We start from the raw sequence: 15670 nt of genomic DNA, 5'->3' as shown, positions 1-15670 counted from the left end.
CCTCCACCCATTTTCGTTGCCTTCCTCTCTGTAGGTGAGCAAATCTTTTGAATTTAGCCTTGGTAAAGAATTAGTGACCTACTGCTAAATAGCAGCTTTTGGAATGCTCATTGGTTACTTTGGTGAGTAATCAGAGAAAAATAGGCATCATCAAATATGGTATCAGTTTTGAGAGGTGTGAGTTGCTTGATCTTACCACTTTTATACTGAGGAAAATGGAGCTAATAAATGAATATGTCAAAAAACTCTGGATCTTCTGTGCCTCTTGATTAACAGCTCATGTTACACACAAATAAGGCAATTGAAGGATCTACTTTGGTCTAAAAGATTTGGTCTAGACAGAAGAAACCTGTAGGTACAGACCATGGAACACTGGTTGTTTTTGCCACTCACTCGCTATTATGGGTTAATTAACTGTGACTCTGTATCACCTCCAACCTTCACCCTTCCTCCTAACCCTGTATTAAACCTCTAGCAAAAGGTGCAATGAGACAGGACAAATACATCTCAGTAAAAGTTCTCTAACTGAAACCATATTTTACAGATTAATTGTACTTGAAATTCTTTTCTCCTTTCTTGCTACCATTTCTCATCATCTGCAACAAAATTTCAACTTATGAAGGTCCAATAAACTGGTAAGATGGAGAAACTTGGGCCAAATAATTTCTATTTGCTTTCTCTTGATCTGATTAAATTTAATTTTGATTGATAGGGAATAAAATGAAGAGAGAATGTGGCATCCTGTGATGACTTAAAGGATGAAACTTCATATAGAAATGATGTTTCTAAGAGTATTTGTGGCACCTGTTTCTTCCTTTCCTCTAACATTGTGATAGTTGAATTCTGAAAAGGCATCTTAGCAGGAAAAAGAGGTATCTGAGATGTCCAGTCTTCAAAGCATGCAATTTTTGGGGAGATGGGAGAGGGAGAAATAAGGCCTGGTGACCCTATAAATATATCATAGAACTGAGGAAAGAAACTTGTGTAATTACAGCTTTCTAGCATGCAGGATGAGGTGGATATTTTAGGCATGGCTTGCCAGAGGGCAGTATTGCTTAGAGAAAAGACCTGGGTGCTGCAGGAAAGGTTGTTTGCTTCAAATGCCTTTTGCTTCAGGTACATCAGATTACTTCAGTAAATTGTTATCTTTATCAGGAAGAGGAGCAGGGGGAGACCAGAAAGCCGAGGAAGCCATTCAGATCTCAGGCAAAACACAAGAAGTGAATTATTATAGTAGGTGTGTGTCTATGCTTGCCCAGGACCTGGTAAATCTTCCCTTCATCTCCAGCATTTTAAATGTTCTCTCAGGATCTGAGATTCAAGTCTGCTCCTCAGCTACTCAACTGCATCTGCATTCTGCTCCCCTGCAACTGAGTAACAAGGGAGAGACTTTTGCAGAAAGCAGGGCCTATAAACAGACTTTTTTGGGCTTCCCAGACCAGTGCCAGCAAACTTGCCTGCCACTATCACAGCTGAGGAGTTTCTGACCTATCTGATGAAGGAGGACTGTGTAAAAGCTGCTCTCATGGCTTATTTTCTGTGCAGAGAGGCTTTTTTGCATGCATCACAGTGGCTGTGAGCAAACTTTAAATCATCCTTCAGAGACACTGAGGCAGTGTTAGCCAGTCAGCAATTTTCCAGCACTTCTATGGAGCACGAAATCTATTTCCAGGTAGAAGCGAACATTGCCTGGCTTCCAGAGCGTCTCTATGGTATGGACGCCTAATACTGGCATATTGCTTTGGAAATGAGACATTCCATAGCCTTTGCTATGGGATTGCTTTGCAGTACAATTAAAATGCAGAGCAGCAGAGTTGAATTTTCTATTTTTGTCCACATTGGGCATTCGATATTTCTGAGGTTGAGGAGGTGGGAAGTATCAGGCTGAGTTCTGAAGCAGCAAAGACAGGTCTTTGGGCAAATGCTGCCTGCATCTTCATGGGACAGGTCAGCTTTCCTTCTGGGTATTCCTGCACCCTTTTAATCAAGGGTTAGGCACAGTTACTATCTGTCCCCAGCCTTTGGCATGGGACTGAGGGTGGGGGAAGCTTCCCTTTGGAGCTTGTGTGTTTGTTGTTTCAGAGCTGCTGGCTGAGATACAAGGGTCTGCAGGAGCTCTGTCTGTCAAAAGGCTGGAAATGGAACAAACTATTTATTTGAAGAAAGAGCTTTCTTCATGGTTTAAATGTTCTGGATGCAGGTGGGTGGTCTTCCTACCATTTTCAGGACCTCCTAAGGGCATACTTCTGTGCTACAGGGGCAGGAACCTTTCCTATTTGTATGGACTGCAGTCTGCAGCTCTTGGCTGCCCAGCTTGCACTGGACCTTGCTGTGGCTGGACAAGTATTTGGTGTTGTCACCTGGCCTAAATGGCTTGTCAGGGCTCAGAATAACAGATAGAAGGGGGACTTGGCAGAAGCCTGGGGCTCTCTGGGATGCTTCTACCACTCAGGATCTCCAGCAACTTTTTATTTTACACAGGTGCCGAAGTGTTTGAAGGACCAAGATGTTGCCACCTCATTAACCTCTGAGTTTAGGTTGTACGAAGTCAACGCTGAGCCCTTAATTCTCAACTTGCTGGTAGCCACAAAATGGTTGTAAGGACTTGCAAAGCTATAGGGGTGGCTGGGTAACAGCTGCAGCTCTAGTTCTTTTTAGGTGGTGGCATTATCTAATGAAAGTTTTGCGGGAGATGTACGCATATGAAGCAGTACAGGCTTAAGAGCAAAATAGTATAGGGAAAGAACTGTGTAATATTGATGCATAAAAATAGCCCTTGTCTTGTAAAAGACACTTGTAAAAAACACTGAGGCTTCTTTCTGTGTGATTCTTCTATATTCAACCTGAGCTGTTGTATTGTCTTCGGTAAGTTGATGACAGTCTGTGAAATCCCTACTGAAGCTTACTGTGCAGGCACAAATGGGAGAGAGACAATATGGTTTTAAATGTTACTTAAGGGGAGGAAGCCTAACAAAGCCAACGACAAATGTCCACCACCAGGGCAGCTTGTTACAAGTTTTTACCTGTTTTAATGATTTTTCATGGAGAAGCTTAGGCTGAGTGCAAGAGAGGGGGTTTCTTTAACTTCTGTTATGCCTCAGCTGCACACTGCTAGTAAAACAAAGATTTCATTGGGGTTTATGATGTTTCAGTGGCATAAATCCTGTCACTGTAGGTGCATTAAACTTTGACTCACCTACATGCATCTAAATACTTGTTTACAGAGAATTTAGATGCTGTGTTCTCTGAAGCTGACTGAACTATTCTTACAGGTACTTACCAATGCTTGCACTGGTTTGAGACTTAATTTACATAATGGCTTCTGAGAGAGGAGAAAAAAGGCTTTCTTTCTCAAGTACCATGACTGTGAAGAAGGCAGAGGAGTTTAATGGTGTCTCAGGAGCTGCTGTGCCATTTTAAGTACCTAAAAAATGAACAAGTGTTTTACAGCAGTTACATGGGTGAAAGGGCTTCTCTGGGAGACTTCAATGTTGTTCTTTTCTTCTAGTTCCTCACTTGGACATTGAAGACATGAAAACAAAGGCAGAGCTTGTTTTTGTCAAAACTGATGTCAGTGAGATGTTTGAAAGTAAGTTTTGTGCTGTTTCAGGATGAAATCAGTACTATGTTAGATTGTGTCTTTATTAAGAATCATTGAGCTGATCAGGGATTCTTCAGAACCCTGATTAAACACTCTTCCCAGAGGACAAAAATCTTCTTTTGGAGTCCAAGCCCAAATATCATGGGTAACAGCTGATTTTACAGCTAGTTTATGCCCACTGTGCTTTGCCTCCAGAGAAATAAGATTGGTCTACTTTCATTAGCACTTGGCCTCTCACATCTTAAAAATCTTTAGTAGTTTCTTTAAGTCTTCAGATTTGATATACAGTCAGAAAAATTCTTAAAGCATAGTAGAATATAAGTAATGTAGCTATCTGATGAGTGAAATTACATGTGAAATATATACAAACATTCAAATATCCTTTTAAAAATTAGTCCATTCTATGGAATAAAGCGCCAACATCTGAATTCTGGAAAGACCGTATAATAGCCTTCATATGAATTCAATATGAGTTTCTTAAGCTTTTCATCTTTAGCCCACTACAAAAATAAGGGGTTTTTGGGGGGGGATTGTTTTTTGTTTTTTTAATAAGGAGATAACTACTACCTCTGTCTTGGATTGCCCAACATTAAAGCATGTAGGTTGTGTGTCAATTTTTTTACACTTTTTCTATTTAGTTTTGACTGTTTTCATGGTTGTGGGTTTTGTGGAGGTGGAAAGGGATCGAGTTTTCCTGTGAAATTTGAACAAACATTTTGGTTGTCTTGGAGAGCAGATTTATAAAAAATGTCTGCCTACCTCTTATAGCTTCAGGGGGAAAAAACCCTCAGTGTTGCCATGACTTGGAAGGACTTAGTCAAGCCCAGTCATAACCTGCAGTGTGAAATATTTTTCTCATACAGACAAATCCTGTTTGGTCTGTAGAATTTATTTGCTTAGACATCTTCTTTAACAAGTGCTGTTTCTGTTGAGTGCAATTGAGCTGCATTGCCCAATTAAGAAATAATCTTGTTTTTTTGGGCTTCTGTGGAATTAACCTCTGAATTGAGGAGAAAAAAAAATCTTTTGCTCTTTCAGTGCCTTCATTACTTTTATCTTAACAGTATGGGTGGGAAAAGCATCTCCCTTTGCAGCTTCACAGAAGAGGAAAAGGGAATGACACAGGGTGAATGGGAGGCATTAAGACAAATGAGGATGTGGCAGCAGTTTGCTGTAGAAAAAAACTGTAATGTATCCACAGGAAAGAAAAAAGTCGTGTGTGCAGGTCTGATTAGATGGCAACATGCTGCAGTTAGAGGAGACCAGAGCTTCACAGGCAATCTTGTTTCTGTATGAATTCAGCTTCTGAGTCTGGCTCAGGCTATTCTCAGTCTCTGTGAGTAACCACCTCTAGGCAACACACCTGCAGTCCTTTGATAAGGCCTCTGTCTCTGTGGCGCTGCATGCTGTGAAATGGTGTACTCATGCTTTAAAGCATGGGAGACCTAATCAGGGCAGGAGCAGAAGTCAAGACCACAGTACAGTGACTAGAAGCAGTGGTTCAATCTTCTGTCAGGCTCTTCAGAGGTTTTTAGACTGGGCTGTTTGACCGGGTTAAAGCTCCCCCATAGTGAGTCCAATTGCAGAACTGAACCCAGACTGAACTATTGCGAGAAATACTTTTAAAAAAATAACTGTTAGGCTTTTTTCTTTTCTTTTCCCCCAGTTCCTTTAAAAAAGTACTTCAAACCCCAAAGAAAGAGGAGCAGAATCTTGGAGAACCCCCAGCCTAGGAGAAGAAATCTTTGGCGTTATAGGATGAAGGTGATAAAACGGGAACTATGCAGGAGCTGGGTTCAAGAGATGGTTCAGGTAGATGGAAGTCCAGAGGGAGCTCAGCCTCAAGAGATGGTTCAGGAACCTGTTCAGGTGGATGAAAGCCCAGAAGGAACTCAGCAAATCTCACCAGTACAGCAGGAGCAAGAAGACCATTCCTCAGCAGCACAGCTACCGCCCTCTGCTCAAGAGCCTCAGGGAGGGAATGATATCCATGTGCGCCCACAGAGGCAGCCAGGGCAAGGAGGCACGGCCCCAAACATGGGACCACAACCAACAGAGTCAGGCTGGGAGCTCCCAAAAGTGACTGTCAAGGTGCAGCCCCACAACATGAGCCAGGGGTGGGACTGCCCGGAGGTGACAGTGCAGGTGCAGCCTCAGAGGCCAAGCCCAGGATGGGAAGCCCCATCAGTGACTGTGCAGGTGCAGTTCCAGCAGCAGGGCCCAGGGCCATCTCTCCCACAAGTAACTGTACAGCTACAGCCCCAGGAGTGGGGACAAGGCACTGCTGGCATCAAGGTCACTGTGCAGCTGCAGTTGGGCTGTGACCCAGAAGAGGTAACTTCCCTCCAGAACCAGCGTGAGGAAGTGTTAGATAATGGAGAACAGAGGACCCTCCCAAAAAATCAGGGAGGGATGATGACAAGATCTGAAGGTGAGAGAGAGCTTGCTGTGGTGGAGCTGGTGCCACAGGGGGTTCTGAGCCAAAAACAGGATCAAGGAGAAGTGGAAAAACCCCAGCAGGACCAGTGCCAAGAGGAAAGAGCAAAAGTGGTGAAGGTGCATGACATGCAGGCTGGAGACAAAGCAGACCTGAATGGGATGGTGACAGAGGAACAGCTGCAGGACCAGAGCCAAGAGCAGGAACAGCTAAAAGCAGACCAGCCTCTGCAAAAGGAAGACCAAAGACATACTGTGATGAGACAGGAGCAAGGTAATATCCAAGAAGGGCCCAGGGGGATTGTAGAAGACCAGAAGGAAGACCTAGCACGAGAACAGTCCAAGAAACGTCCAAGAAAGTCTCCAAATTATTTTGTTGCTATTCCAATAACAGATGATCAGGTACTTTAAATTAGCTGTTTTATTAAAAAACTTAACTTTCAACTTAGGCTTAATTTCCTGTCTTAATCGCAAGGGTGCTTAACAAGCCAAGAGTGATCAAATTCTGCCTGCTTACCACAAGTGGTTTGTTGGGTCTGGGATGGAGTTAACTTCCTCATAGCAGCCCCTATGTACTGTGCTTTGTTTTTGTAGGTAGAGCTGTGTTTATACACATCCATGTTTCATTTAGTGCTAGGAAAGAAAAAAAAATAAATATCACTTCCATGATTGTCACTGCCCTTTCTATAGGGTCTGAGGTGGTGTCTCTCATCACTAGTATTTTCTATTCTGTAATCTTTTTTCAAAGAAAAGACCTGGCTTTCATCATCATGTGTTGTCCCATCTTACATTTTCTTAGGGCTGTATTTAGTGCAAGGATATTGATTTGTTTGTACATAGTCTTTTCCACCAAAGTTCACAGTGGAGAATGAGAATTTCCTTCTCTTCTGCAGAGGATTATAGAGAATTGATCTGTTTTTTCTTCTCCATCTTTTATCCAATAAACTTGCCCTGAGATCCTAGATAGATGGTTAATTTCAAGAATCCATGAATGCAGTCTCTATGCTCATACTTCAAGGTGTGCTGTATTCTGTGACTCCCATGTTTAAGTAGTGTTAGAAAAAGCAAGAGATCATTTCACCTCCATAATGTTAAATCAAAGCGCAGCAAATAGTGGAAATACAAACAGACATATTCTCTTCTAGAGGCTTTGTGGGAGACCTAAAGTGTTCCAGTTACCACAGTAAATGCTGCTTCTGAAATAAGTCATACAGTCCTGCTGGGCTTGGCTGCTACAAGTCCTGTCTTATGATCCATGGAAGTAAATTCCAAAAATGATACAATAGCTAGAGAGAGATTTCACAATTTATTTACTAGTTAGGGACTTCAAATGAATCTTGGATAACTTCTGCACAACTCTTTGTACTTGTAAAGAAAGTGGGAAGATACTGGCTCACCTTGAACTACTTATTCCCATTCTGCTTCTATGAATTTTAAGGCTCATTCCAAGCTTTGTGAAAAAAGACTATGGAATGTCTCGTTTCCAAAGGAGCACTGCAAAGCCTTTATGGACAGATTTTTTTTAACCTTTAGCCTTTCACAGACCACTGTTACCTGCAGATGACAATGGGGTTTTTTTGCAGCTGCTCAAGGTAAGCAAAAGCAGAGACAGCTCTCACTTTGTCCCCATATCTGCTGTTATCCCAAGGGAGCTTGGATGGGATTATGTTCCAGCATTGTGGAACAGCAGCATTGTGAGGTGGGACGTGCCCCATGGCCTTTATGTAGTGGCAGCAGATGACTGTGCACTCAAATATTTTATGAAGAGAAAGAGAAGCCTTGAAATGCCAAGACAATGAGCAGACTATTCCACCTGAGGGAGACAGGCAGGGGAAAAATCTTAATTTGAATCAGAAAATTCTGTGCTCAGCTAGCGTTGGCAGAATGGAGAAACAGGATATAAAATCTGTAAATTATTAATATTTTTATTATATATATGTATCTTGGCATCTTTTCCTATAAAAATGTTCAGACAAGTTAATATTCAGGTTTTGTCTTTTACAGAGTGAAAATAGACCATTCTACTATCAGCGTCCACTACTAGTTTGTGGTGTGTTTCCCAATGAACAAAATAGAGATTTTTTGTTGCAGTATATAACTTAGTTCCTTTTTTTTCCCCTAGCTTAAGCTTTCATGCAGTATCTGGCATGACTATTTATGCTGCTGAAAGGCAATAATTAAGTAAGAATGATGTATCTGTTGCACAGAATTGTTCCTTTTTTTTCTCCAGTGTGACAAGCAGTTGCAGCACAGTAGCTTGCTTTGGCAGGTTTCTGAGTTTTTGTTTTTCCCTAAGTTAAGTGTAAAAACACTTATGCATGTGTTAGAGGGAGGCGTCAAAGGTGCCTTCCTCTTGGTAGGCAATTATTTGCTCTGGCTTTGTCTTGGGCAGAAAATGATCTTTGAAGGTTATCTGGAGGATGGCCTCATATAACTTTTGTGATTCCTACATATGACTGGCTTTTGAGAGGTGAACAAAAGTGCAGAGCACATCAGGAAGATAAATGCCAGGAAGGGAAAATGACTGTGTAAGCTGAAGACAATGCTGGCAGATGAACAAATGGGTATGAAGTGGGCAAAGAATAAATCTAAGCTAGAAACTGGAAACTTTCCTGCCATCTGAGGAATGAGATCATGGAACAGCTTGAAGGGTCATGAATGCTTAACTTATTCTGCTATTTTAATGAGATTTGAGTGTCTTAATACATGGCCTGGGACCATGTCCTGTGGAGCCCAATGAATGTCTTTCACTTCTTTTTTCCTTATCTTTTCTCTCTTTTTCCTTTTTTTTTCCTTTTCTTTTTTCAAATTCTGCTCTTACACGTTTCCCTGCATTCACATGAGCTCTGGTAATCTGGCAGCTCTGGCATCCCTGTTTGGAGGCTCTGCCCAAGATATTCCTAGTTTGTGTTCCTCTGAAGTGCTACCCTTAAGGGTGTCAGTGATCTGACTCTGTCCTGTGTGAGGCCTTGAAAGAAGCACTGAAGAGTGCAGCACTGTAAAGTTGACATATGTATATAGTGTGGGTAAAGAAATTATAGAATGGTTTGAGTTGGAAGGGAACTTAAAGGTCATCTAGTTTCAACCCCCCTGCCATAGGCAAAGACACCTTTGACTAGACCAAGTTGCTCAGAGCTCCATTCAACCTGTCTGTGAGAATTTCCAGGAATGGGGTATCTACAACCTCTGGGCAACCTGTTCCAGTACCTTACCACCCTCACAATCAATATTTCTTTCCGAATAGCTCATCTAAACCTGCTCTCTTCCAGTTTGAATCTCCTTTTTCCTTGTCCTGTCACTCCATGCTTTTGTAAGAAGTCCCTCTCTATCTGTCTTTTGGTCTTGCTTCAGCTCCTGAAAGGCAGCAATTAGGTTACTCTAAAGCACTTCCTTTTCCAGGAGGAACAGAACAGAAACAAACAGAATTGTCTCAGCCTTTCCTCAGAGGTGAGGTGCTCTATACATCTAGTAATCTTGGTGTAACTCCTCTGGACTCATCCCAACAAGCCTTTTCTGTGCTGGGGCCCCCAGATCTCGATGCAGCACCACAGGTGGGGTCTCACCAAATGGAGTGGAGGGGTGGCATCACCTCCCTCGACCTGCTGGCCAAATGTGTGTGTATATACACAACATATGTACGTGCACATGTAATAGTGTTTTGAAAATTTTAGATGCTCTTACCTCTAAAGCAGAGGTTCCTGACCTCACTGACCATAGAATTTCGTTGTCTGCTGCTCTGTAGACCTTGCCTATTACAGAAGGGTTTTAAAGATGTTAGTGTTTGGAAATAATTATTTTGCCTTAATTATTTAAGAGAGCTCTACAAGTGGCAGGACTTAGGGCTGTCAACATATTTCTCCTTTTCAAGAGTAGAAAGGGAAAGCCTTGTTCCAGTCCTGGTGGATGCACTGCTCTTTTTCCTTTGTGTCTGAGCAGGGCTCCGGGAGGCTGGACACCAGGCTTGTACTGGATTGAATCTAAGAATGTTACTGTCTCAGGCTTTCAGTACTCCATTTTAAGTGCTTCCTTCCTGCTCTGCACTTCCCAAAAACCCCCCAGCTATCCCAACAGTTATACAGCATTTATAGAAAAGTGCTAAAGATTGATGCACCAAAAAATAAAAAAGTGTAGTGATAGGGTAGACTGTTCTATAGGAGTAGGAGCAGGAAGTTGTGAAGAATCATATGTGAAGATAAGAGAAGAAAAGACATTAACACTGCTCTGTAATAGTTAAATATCTGTGTGAGAGAATTTCACTCAAATTCAGCTTCCCAGATGCCTGAGCCTCAAACTGAAATGCAAAAGGATCTTCTTTGCTTTTGAAGTATGTTCTTGGAAAGACTGGGGAAGGGAGAACAACAGGAGGCTCTTTTGTAGAATTACTGTTAATACTTAGCCTAGTCTGTTGAGGCAAAGGTTGTAGTTTGTGTGGTCAGACAGCTTGATGGCTTGATTCCTGCTCAATGTTTTCACAATCTAAACATATGCTGTAAATAGCAGGCTGCAATAAATTGTGCTTCAGTTGCAGTAGGAATTAACTTAATGTACAGTCAGTGAAAAATGCACCTTAAGGGTCGGTGAATTCAGGGAATTTGTATCTTCAAATGGTTATTTTGATTGTGTGTGGCTTTTATCTTCATGTTTATTGGGAACTTTTTATGCTAATCTCCTCTGATGTGCAGGTTGTGGGACTATTTACTGGGCTGCACAATGGCTGCTAGGCTTTATGGAGAAAGATTGCAAAACAAAAGCATATTGACCTAGCTCTTTCGATCTGTGTAAGGATAAAGGGCAGCTCTAACATGTGTGAGCACCTAGGCATGTAAGGCAGAGTTTTCTCACTGAAATAATCTGAAAAATCTATAAATGATTTCTTTGTAACTTGGGATTTCACCAGATACTTAGTACCTGCATGAATTAATTATTCTCTCTCCTGCCTGTTCCCATGGCTGGCTTATAAACCTTAACAGCACATATTGAAAAAAGAAAAATCTTTGGAGTCAATTGTGTAAAGGCACAGATAGATCCACAAGAGCCAGATATTGGCCACAGTTCTGAGAAACACTGGCTCAGAAAACAGCAGGTTTACCCAGTCTTTTCTTACTTTGTTTGCTGTTACGTTTTTCTTTTGGAAAGAGATATCAGTTTAATCTGTGATCAAACTTGTAATCAGAAATGGCATAAGATTAATTATGGAAATGCCATTTAATTTCCACAGTCTATTAACAACTGACAACTGCATGAAGATCCCATTAATATTTACACAGTGCTGTGAGTTTTATCTAACATACTTAGGGTCAGATTCACACCTACTTTAAGATCTAGGGCTTCTGGTTCACAGGAGAGCTATGAATTTAGCCTGTAGGCTTTTAAAAAGGAAAACCGATAAATCAATTTCTGAAAAATCAAGTATGAAACTGAAAGTTGCTGCATGATAAATCTGGGGTTGGGAGGAGAGGAAGGTGGCTTTGTGGGTTCCTGGCTTAAACACTGAGTTGCATTTCTGGTTGTATAAAGCTTTGGTGTTCTGAATTTCTCCAGTAATGTGTAGGCATTTCAAATGAAAATTTATTTCTTTCTCCTGTTTACTCCACTGCAGATTTTGGACAGAATTGAAGATGTTCAAGAACTCATATTTTCTAAAGAGCCTGACCTGTCAAGAGCTCTTCTCCCTGTTCAAACTATGCACCTTACTATAATAGTAGCTCATCTGGGAACAGAAGAAGAAGTGAAAAAGTAAGAATCCTGCCAAATTCAAGAGCAGCTAATTTTTCTGTAAATGTGGTAACCTAACTGCTGCTATTGTGAATCATTATGTTTTATTAGAGCCTACACACAATTCCTCTTAAACTTTTTTTATCAGTTTCTGGCTTGCTTTCAGTACCTGTGGGGAAAGATCTTTACAAAAGCTAGTTGTGCTGCATCAGAGATTGAAATTTTCTTATCTGCCACGGGGTGAAGAGAAAAAGGAGTGTGGCTGTAAATAGTATTACTGCTTTCTTACTGTGTTACTACCACAAATTAGCTCAACAGATGTAAGCTTCCCTGAGCTGCTGTCTTTTGAGAAACCATAGCTTTTCAACTCAGCCATACTTTTATCAGCTGGAAAATGTTAGCTGTGAAGATACATTGCATTAAGAAGAAAACATCAACAAAAAAAAAATCTGCCTAGTTCCTTCCCAAGCTACTCTCTTGGTGAATTCGAGCAGTGAGCTGTCACTGGGGCCCTGTGAATTAAGATGGAGCTATTGACAGATGACTGAGGAAACCTTACCCTGTGGTCAGGAAGGCTAGAATTGAAAGAAAGGTCCAGAAAATAATGCCAGTCTGTTGCAGTTTTTTCCCTAAGCCTTATCTTACTGTACCACACTGGGAAACCTGAACTCCTTGACATAAGGAGGCAGAAAGGAAAGGCCCTTATGTGCCTGGGAAGGCATCATGTGGTAGAGGTGGGAACCTGGTGAGAACAGCCCTTTCTCCAGGGGCCCTGGCACCTATCAGCACGGGAATGAAAAACAGGCCTCAACACCATATGAGTGTCACACAGGATCTGCTGGGGTGTAAAGCAGAATGCCTAGCTGGAAAGGTGTCAAAAAACCCAATATGACTAGAAAAGAACCTCTCCTGCCCATACAGGCAGCACCAGTTAAGCATGATTAAGATGCATATGACAGGTTTGTATGTGCCTTATTTTAAAGTTACCTGCTTTGTTTTTTCATTCTGGAGACTTTTTTTTTAGGGTCTGAAGGAAAAAATTAGCAGAGTTATATGGGCTAAGGAGACATGCAGAACACAGTGTACAGTAATTCAGTAATAAAACCCTGTGCCAGTGCTGCTGACTGGGCAGGCTGATGTCCAAGAGGATAGGAAGCTAGTTGAGAGCAGCAATCAAAATGGGAATCAATTGGTTAGGGAGGTGAGTGGAGCTAAGTAGTGTTAATGAACTTAAGAGTGGATGTGTGTCTGTAATGTAAAAATAATGGACATACCTAATGAAAAGCAGACCTGCCTTGCCAAATGTTTTTCATCCTGTATCTTTTACCTGCCTCCATAGCTCCTCTAAATGAGGCTGTAGTTCAGTGGCCACTGCTCTGTGCTGTCATATGAAAGACTTGAGCTTAACTGCTTCTCACATTTTAAATTGGTGCTGATACAGCTGGCCCAGCCCCTCACAGCGGGAGGGAGGCATCTTCAAATCTAAGGGCAGGAGATGGAGCAATACTTTTTACATTGACATAGGACAAGGGGTAATGGCTTCAAGCTGGAAAAAGGCAGGTTTAGATTAGATACTGATAGGAAATTCTTTACTACAGTGAGGCCCTGAACAGAGAGAAGTTGTGGAATATTCAAGCAGTCTGAATGAGGCTTTGGGTAACCTGGTGTGCTGTGAGGTGTTCCTACCCATGGCAGGAAGGTTGGAAGTAGATGATATTTAAGGTCCCTTGGAACAGAAACCATTTGATGGGAGAAGCTGTGTTAGTAGTATTTAAATTTTGCTTAGACATTATGAACTTAAATGAAGGACTAGATTAGCCATGTAGTGGTGAGGGCTGTTCATAACGTTGGCTGGAGTTGCCTCTGTATGCATTAAAGAGGCTTCCAAAGGGCATTAGTTTGTACTGTGTGGGTTTTACTGCCTGGTTTCTATTCGTATGCTACATAGGTCCAAGATTTTTAAGGAGTGGAATGAATGCAGTCAAAACTGGTTTTAGGTGTAATGATAAAGTAAATGTGGCTGCAGGAGGCCCAGAAACCTATGGGATGGTATCCTGCCACCCTTAGTCATTCTGCAGTTTGTCAGAAGTATGAAGCCTTAGTAGAAGTCTTCTGGTCAAACTCCGTTTGAAAACTGACAGGATTCCCCTCCCTAAGCCACCAGGGCAAAGAAGGGCACTTGTAAAACTTCAGCAGGTGTTAAGTTGTTGGAATTCTTGGTGTCTACATTTAGGAATTTAATTGTTATACTTTTTCTGTGTCTTTAAGAAAGATGTTTTAATTTGCAGCATTAATGCCTTTGGATAATTCACTTTTTTTTGAGACTTCTGTTCACAGCAAGGTGCATATTTAAACTTTATTAACATGGGATGCAGAGCTGAGAACATAACCATCAATCCGATGCTTTTTACCTAGACTGGAATAGGAGGGTATAATGGAGAAAAATTTTAATTGTACTTCAGGTGGGAGAGTGAATTTGTTTTAGTTTATGAATGAAATTAGTCAACCAGTTGAAAATGACAGTGATAAAATTTTAAACTACATACCACAATTACAAGTTCCATTTTATCCTTTTTGACTCTTCAGTAGCATATATTCATAGTTTTTCTGGAATGTTAATATTTTGAATGTTCACCCCACTAACAAAACTTCTAATACATAAGCTAAGGTTGAAGTGAAAGATGTAATTTATTTGAAATCTTTTAACTGTTACGAAATAATTAGCAATGAAGTACAGTGTGCCTGTGATACATTGAATAGTGCTGCAGAGTGGTCAGAATCAGGTATATTGGCTAGCTATAAAAATAAAACAATATTTCTGTATGTAAAAAAACCTAATAACTTTCAGCATTTATATATTGATTACTTTTAAGGGCTGTTCTGGCACTGAAGCAAAGCAAGGCGAAAGTGGAAGACATCTTGCAGGGTAAAGACCTTAATTTGACATTCCATGGGATTGGAGAGTTTAATAACCAAGTGCTATATGTGAAAATGTTGGAGGAAGACCAGAAAATGCTTAGCAGAATTGCAGGTAAATACAAAACCTCATTCTCCAGCACTTGTAATAAACCAGTTTGTAGAGTCCATCAGCTCCTGTCAGCACTGGCCCAAGCTGTTGTGCATGGCTGTGATGTGCTGCCTTTCCTCTCATCTCCTCTCTTTCTTACTTGTTAAATATGAAGCCAAGAACTGGGTTCCTGCAGAACGATAGGTCTAAGATAAGGCTATCTGTTCTAGTATGGAACAAGTGAGATGCACAGACATTCATGTGAAGATCACACAGCAAGGCTAGGTTAACCTGCTCCGCAGCTGGAATCTCACAGGCCTGAGGTGTGCACGGTGTTCAAAGTGACACCTCTAGCTGAGGCTCTGCTCATTCAATAATATGAAAGCTTAAGTGTTGGCCCCAGCTGATTATACAAGAACTTCCTTTAAACTGGAATATGCATGAAATCATAAGTACCTCTGGGGTGGGAGGTGACAAAAATCAGTATTTGTCTGCATATGTGTGTATAGCACCAGCAATCAGTCTTTTGCTTCCACTGTAGAAGATGAAACAGAAGTGTAAGAATAGCTTGTTCTCTGCTCTAATTTCCCAAAGCACTGAAGGGTTTATGAGATGTTCCAGATTTTTGATCTGCTTACCTGCATCTGAGTAAAGTTTCAGAAGGGCTTGATACTCTCTTCTTTCTCCCTATCCAGTTCTGCTTTTAGGACCTTCTTTAGCCTGCAATGCAGAACCTAATCTGTGTCCTGGGCTTCCATTGCAACAGAACAGAAATAATCAATATACATTATTTTTCCTTGCTATTTTCATACTAAGCAAAAAGGAAGCATAGTTCAACTAATGTTTCTCAAAGAGTCATGCAATACAAAGACGCTGTAAACTTCAAAGAATGATTCTTGGAGCAGTCTGTT

The 15670-nt window shown here is 41.2% G+C and overlaps 1 protein-coding gene across 4 annotated transcripts in view; it reads left to right on the top strand.

The window, feature by feature from the left end:
- Positions 1–15670, top strand: part of LOC135443267 (zinc finger protein 853-like) — a 35265-nt gene that overhangs the window by 7838 nt on the left and 11757 nt on the right. For 2 of the 4 annotated variants that reach the window (XM_064703477.1, XM_064703476.1), the window contains exons 2-5: positions 3509–3589; positions 5268–6439; positions 11637–11773; positions 14626–14783. In XM_064703477.1, the coding sequence (XP_064559547.1) occupies positions 3532–3589; positions 5268–6439; positions 11637–11773; positions 14626–14783 (1525 nt within the window). In that variant the 5' untranslated portion in view covers positions 3509–3531. The remainder of the gene's footprint in view (positions 1–3508; positions 3590–5267; positions 6440–11636; positions 11774–14625; positions 14784–15670) is intronic. The other 2 variants (XM_064703478.1, XM_064703479.1) reach the window with 2 other exon arrangements.

Source organism: Zonotrichia leucophrys, chromosome 2, assembly GCF_028769735.1.
Source record: "Zonotrichia leucophrys gambelii isolate GWCS_2022_RI chromosome 2, RI_Zleu_2.0, whole genome shotgun sequence".
Taxonomy (NCBI): Eukaryota; Metazoa; Chordata; class Aves; order Passeriformes; family Passerellidae; genus Zonotrichia; species Zonotrichia leucophrys.
The sequence above is the reverse complement of the archived record's forward strand: the minus strand, read 5'-3'. Positions and strand labels throughout refer to the sequence as shown.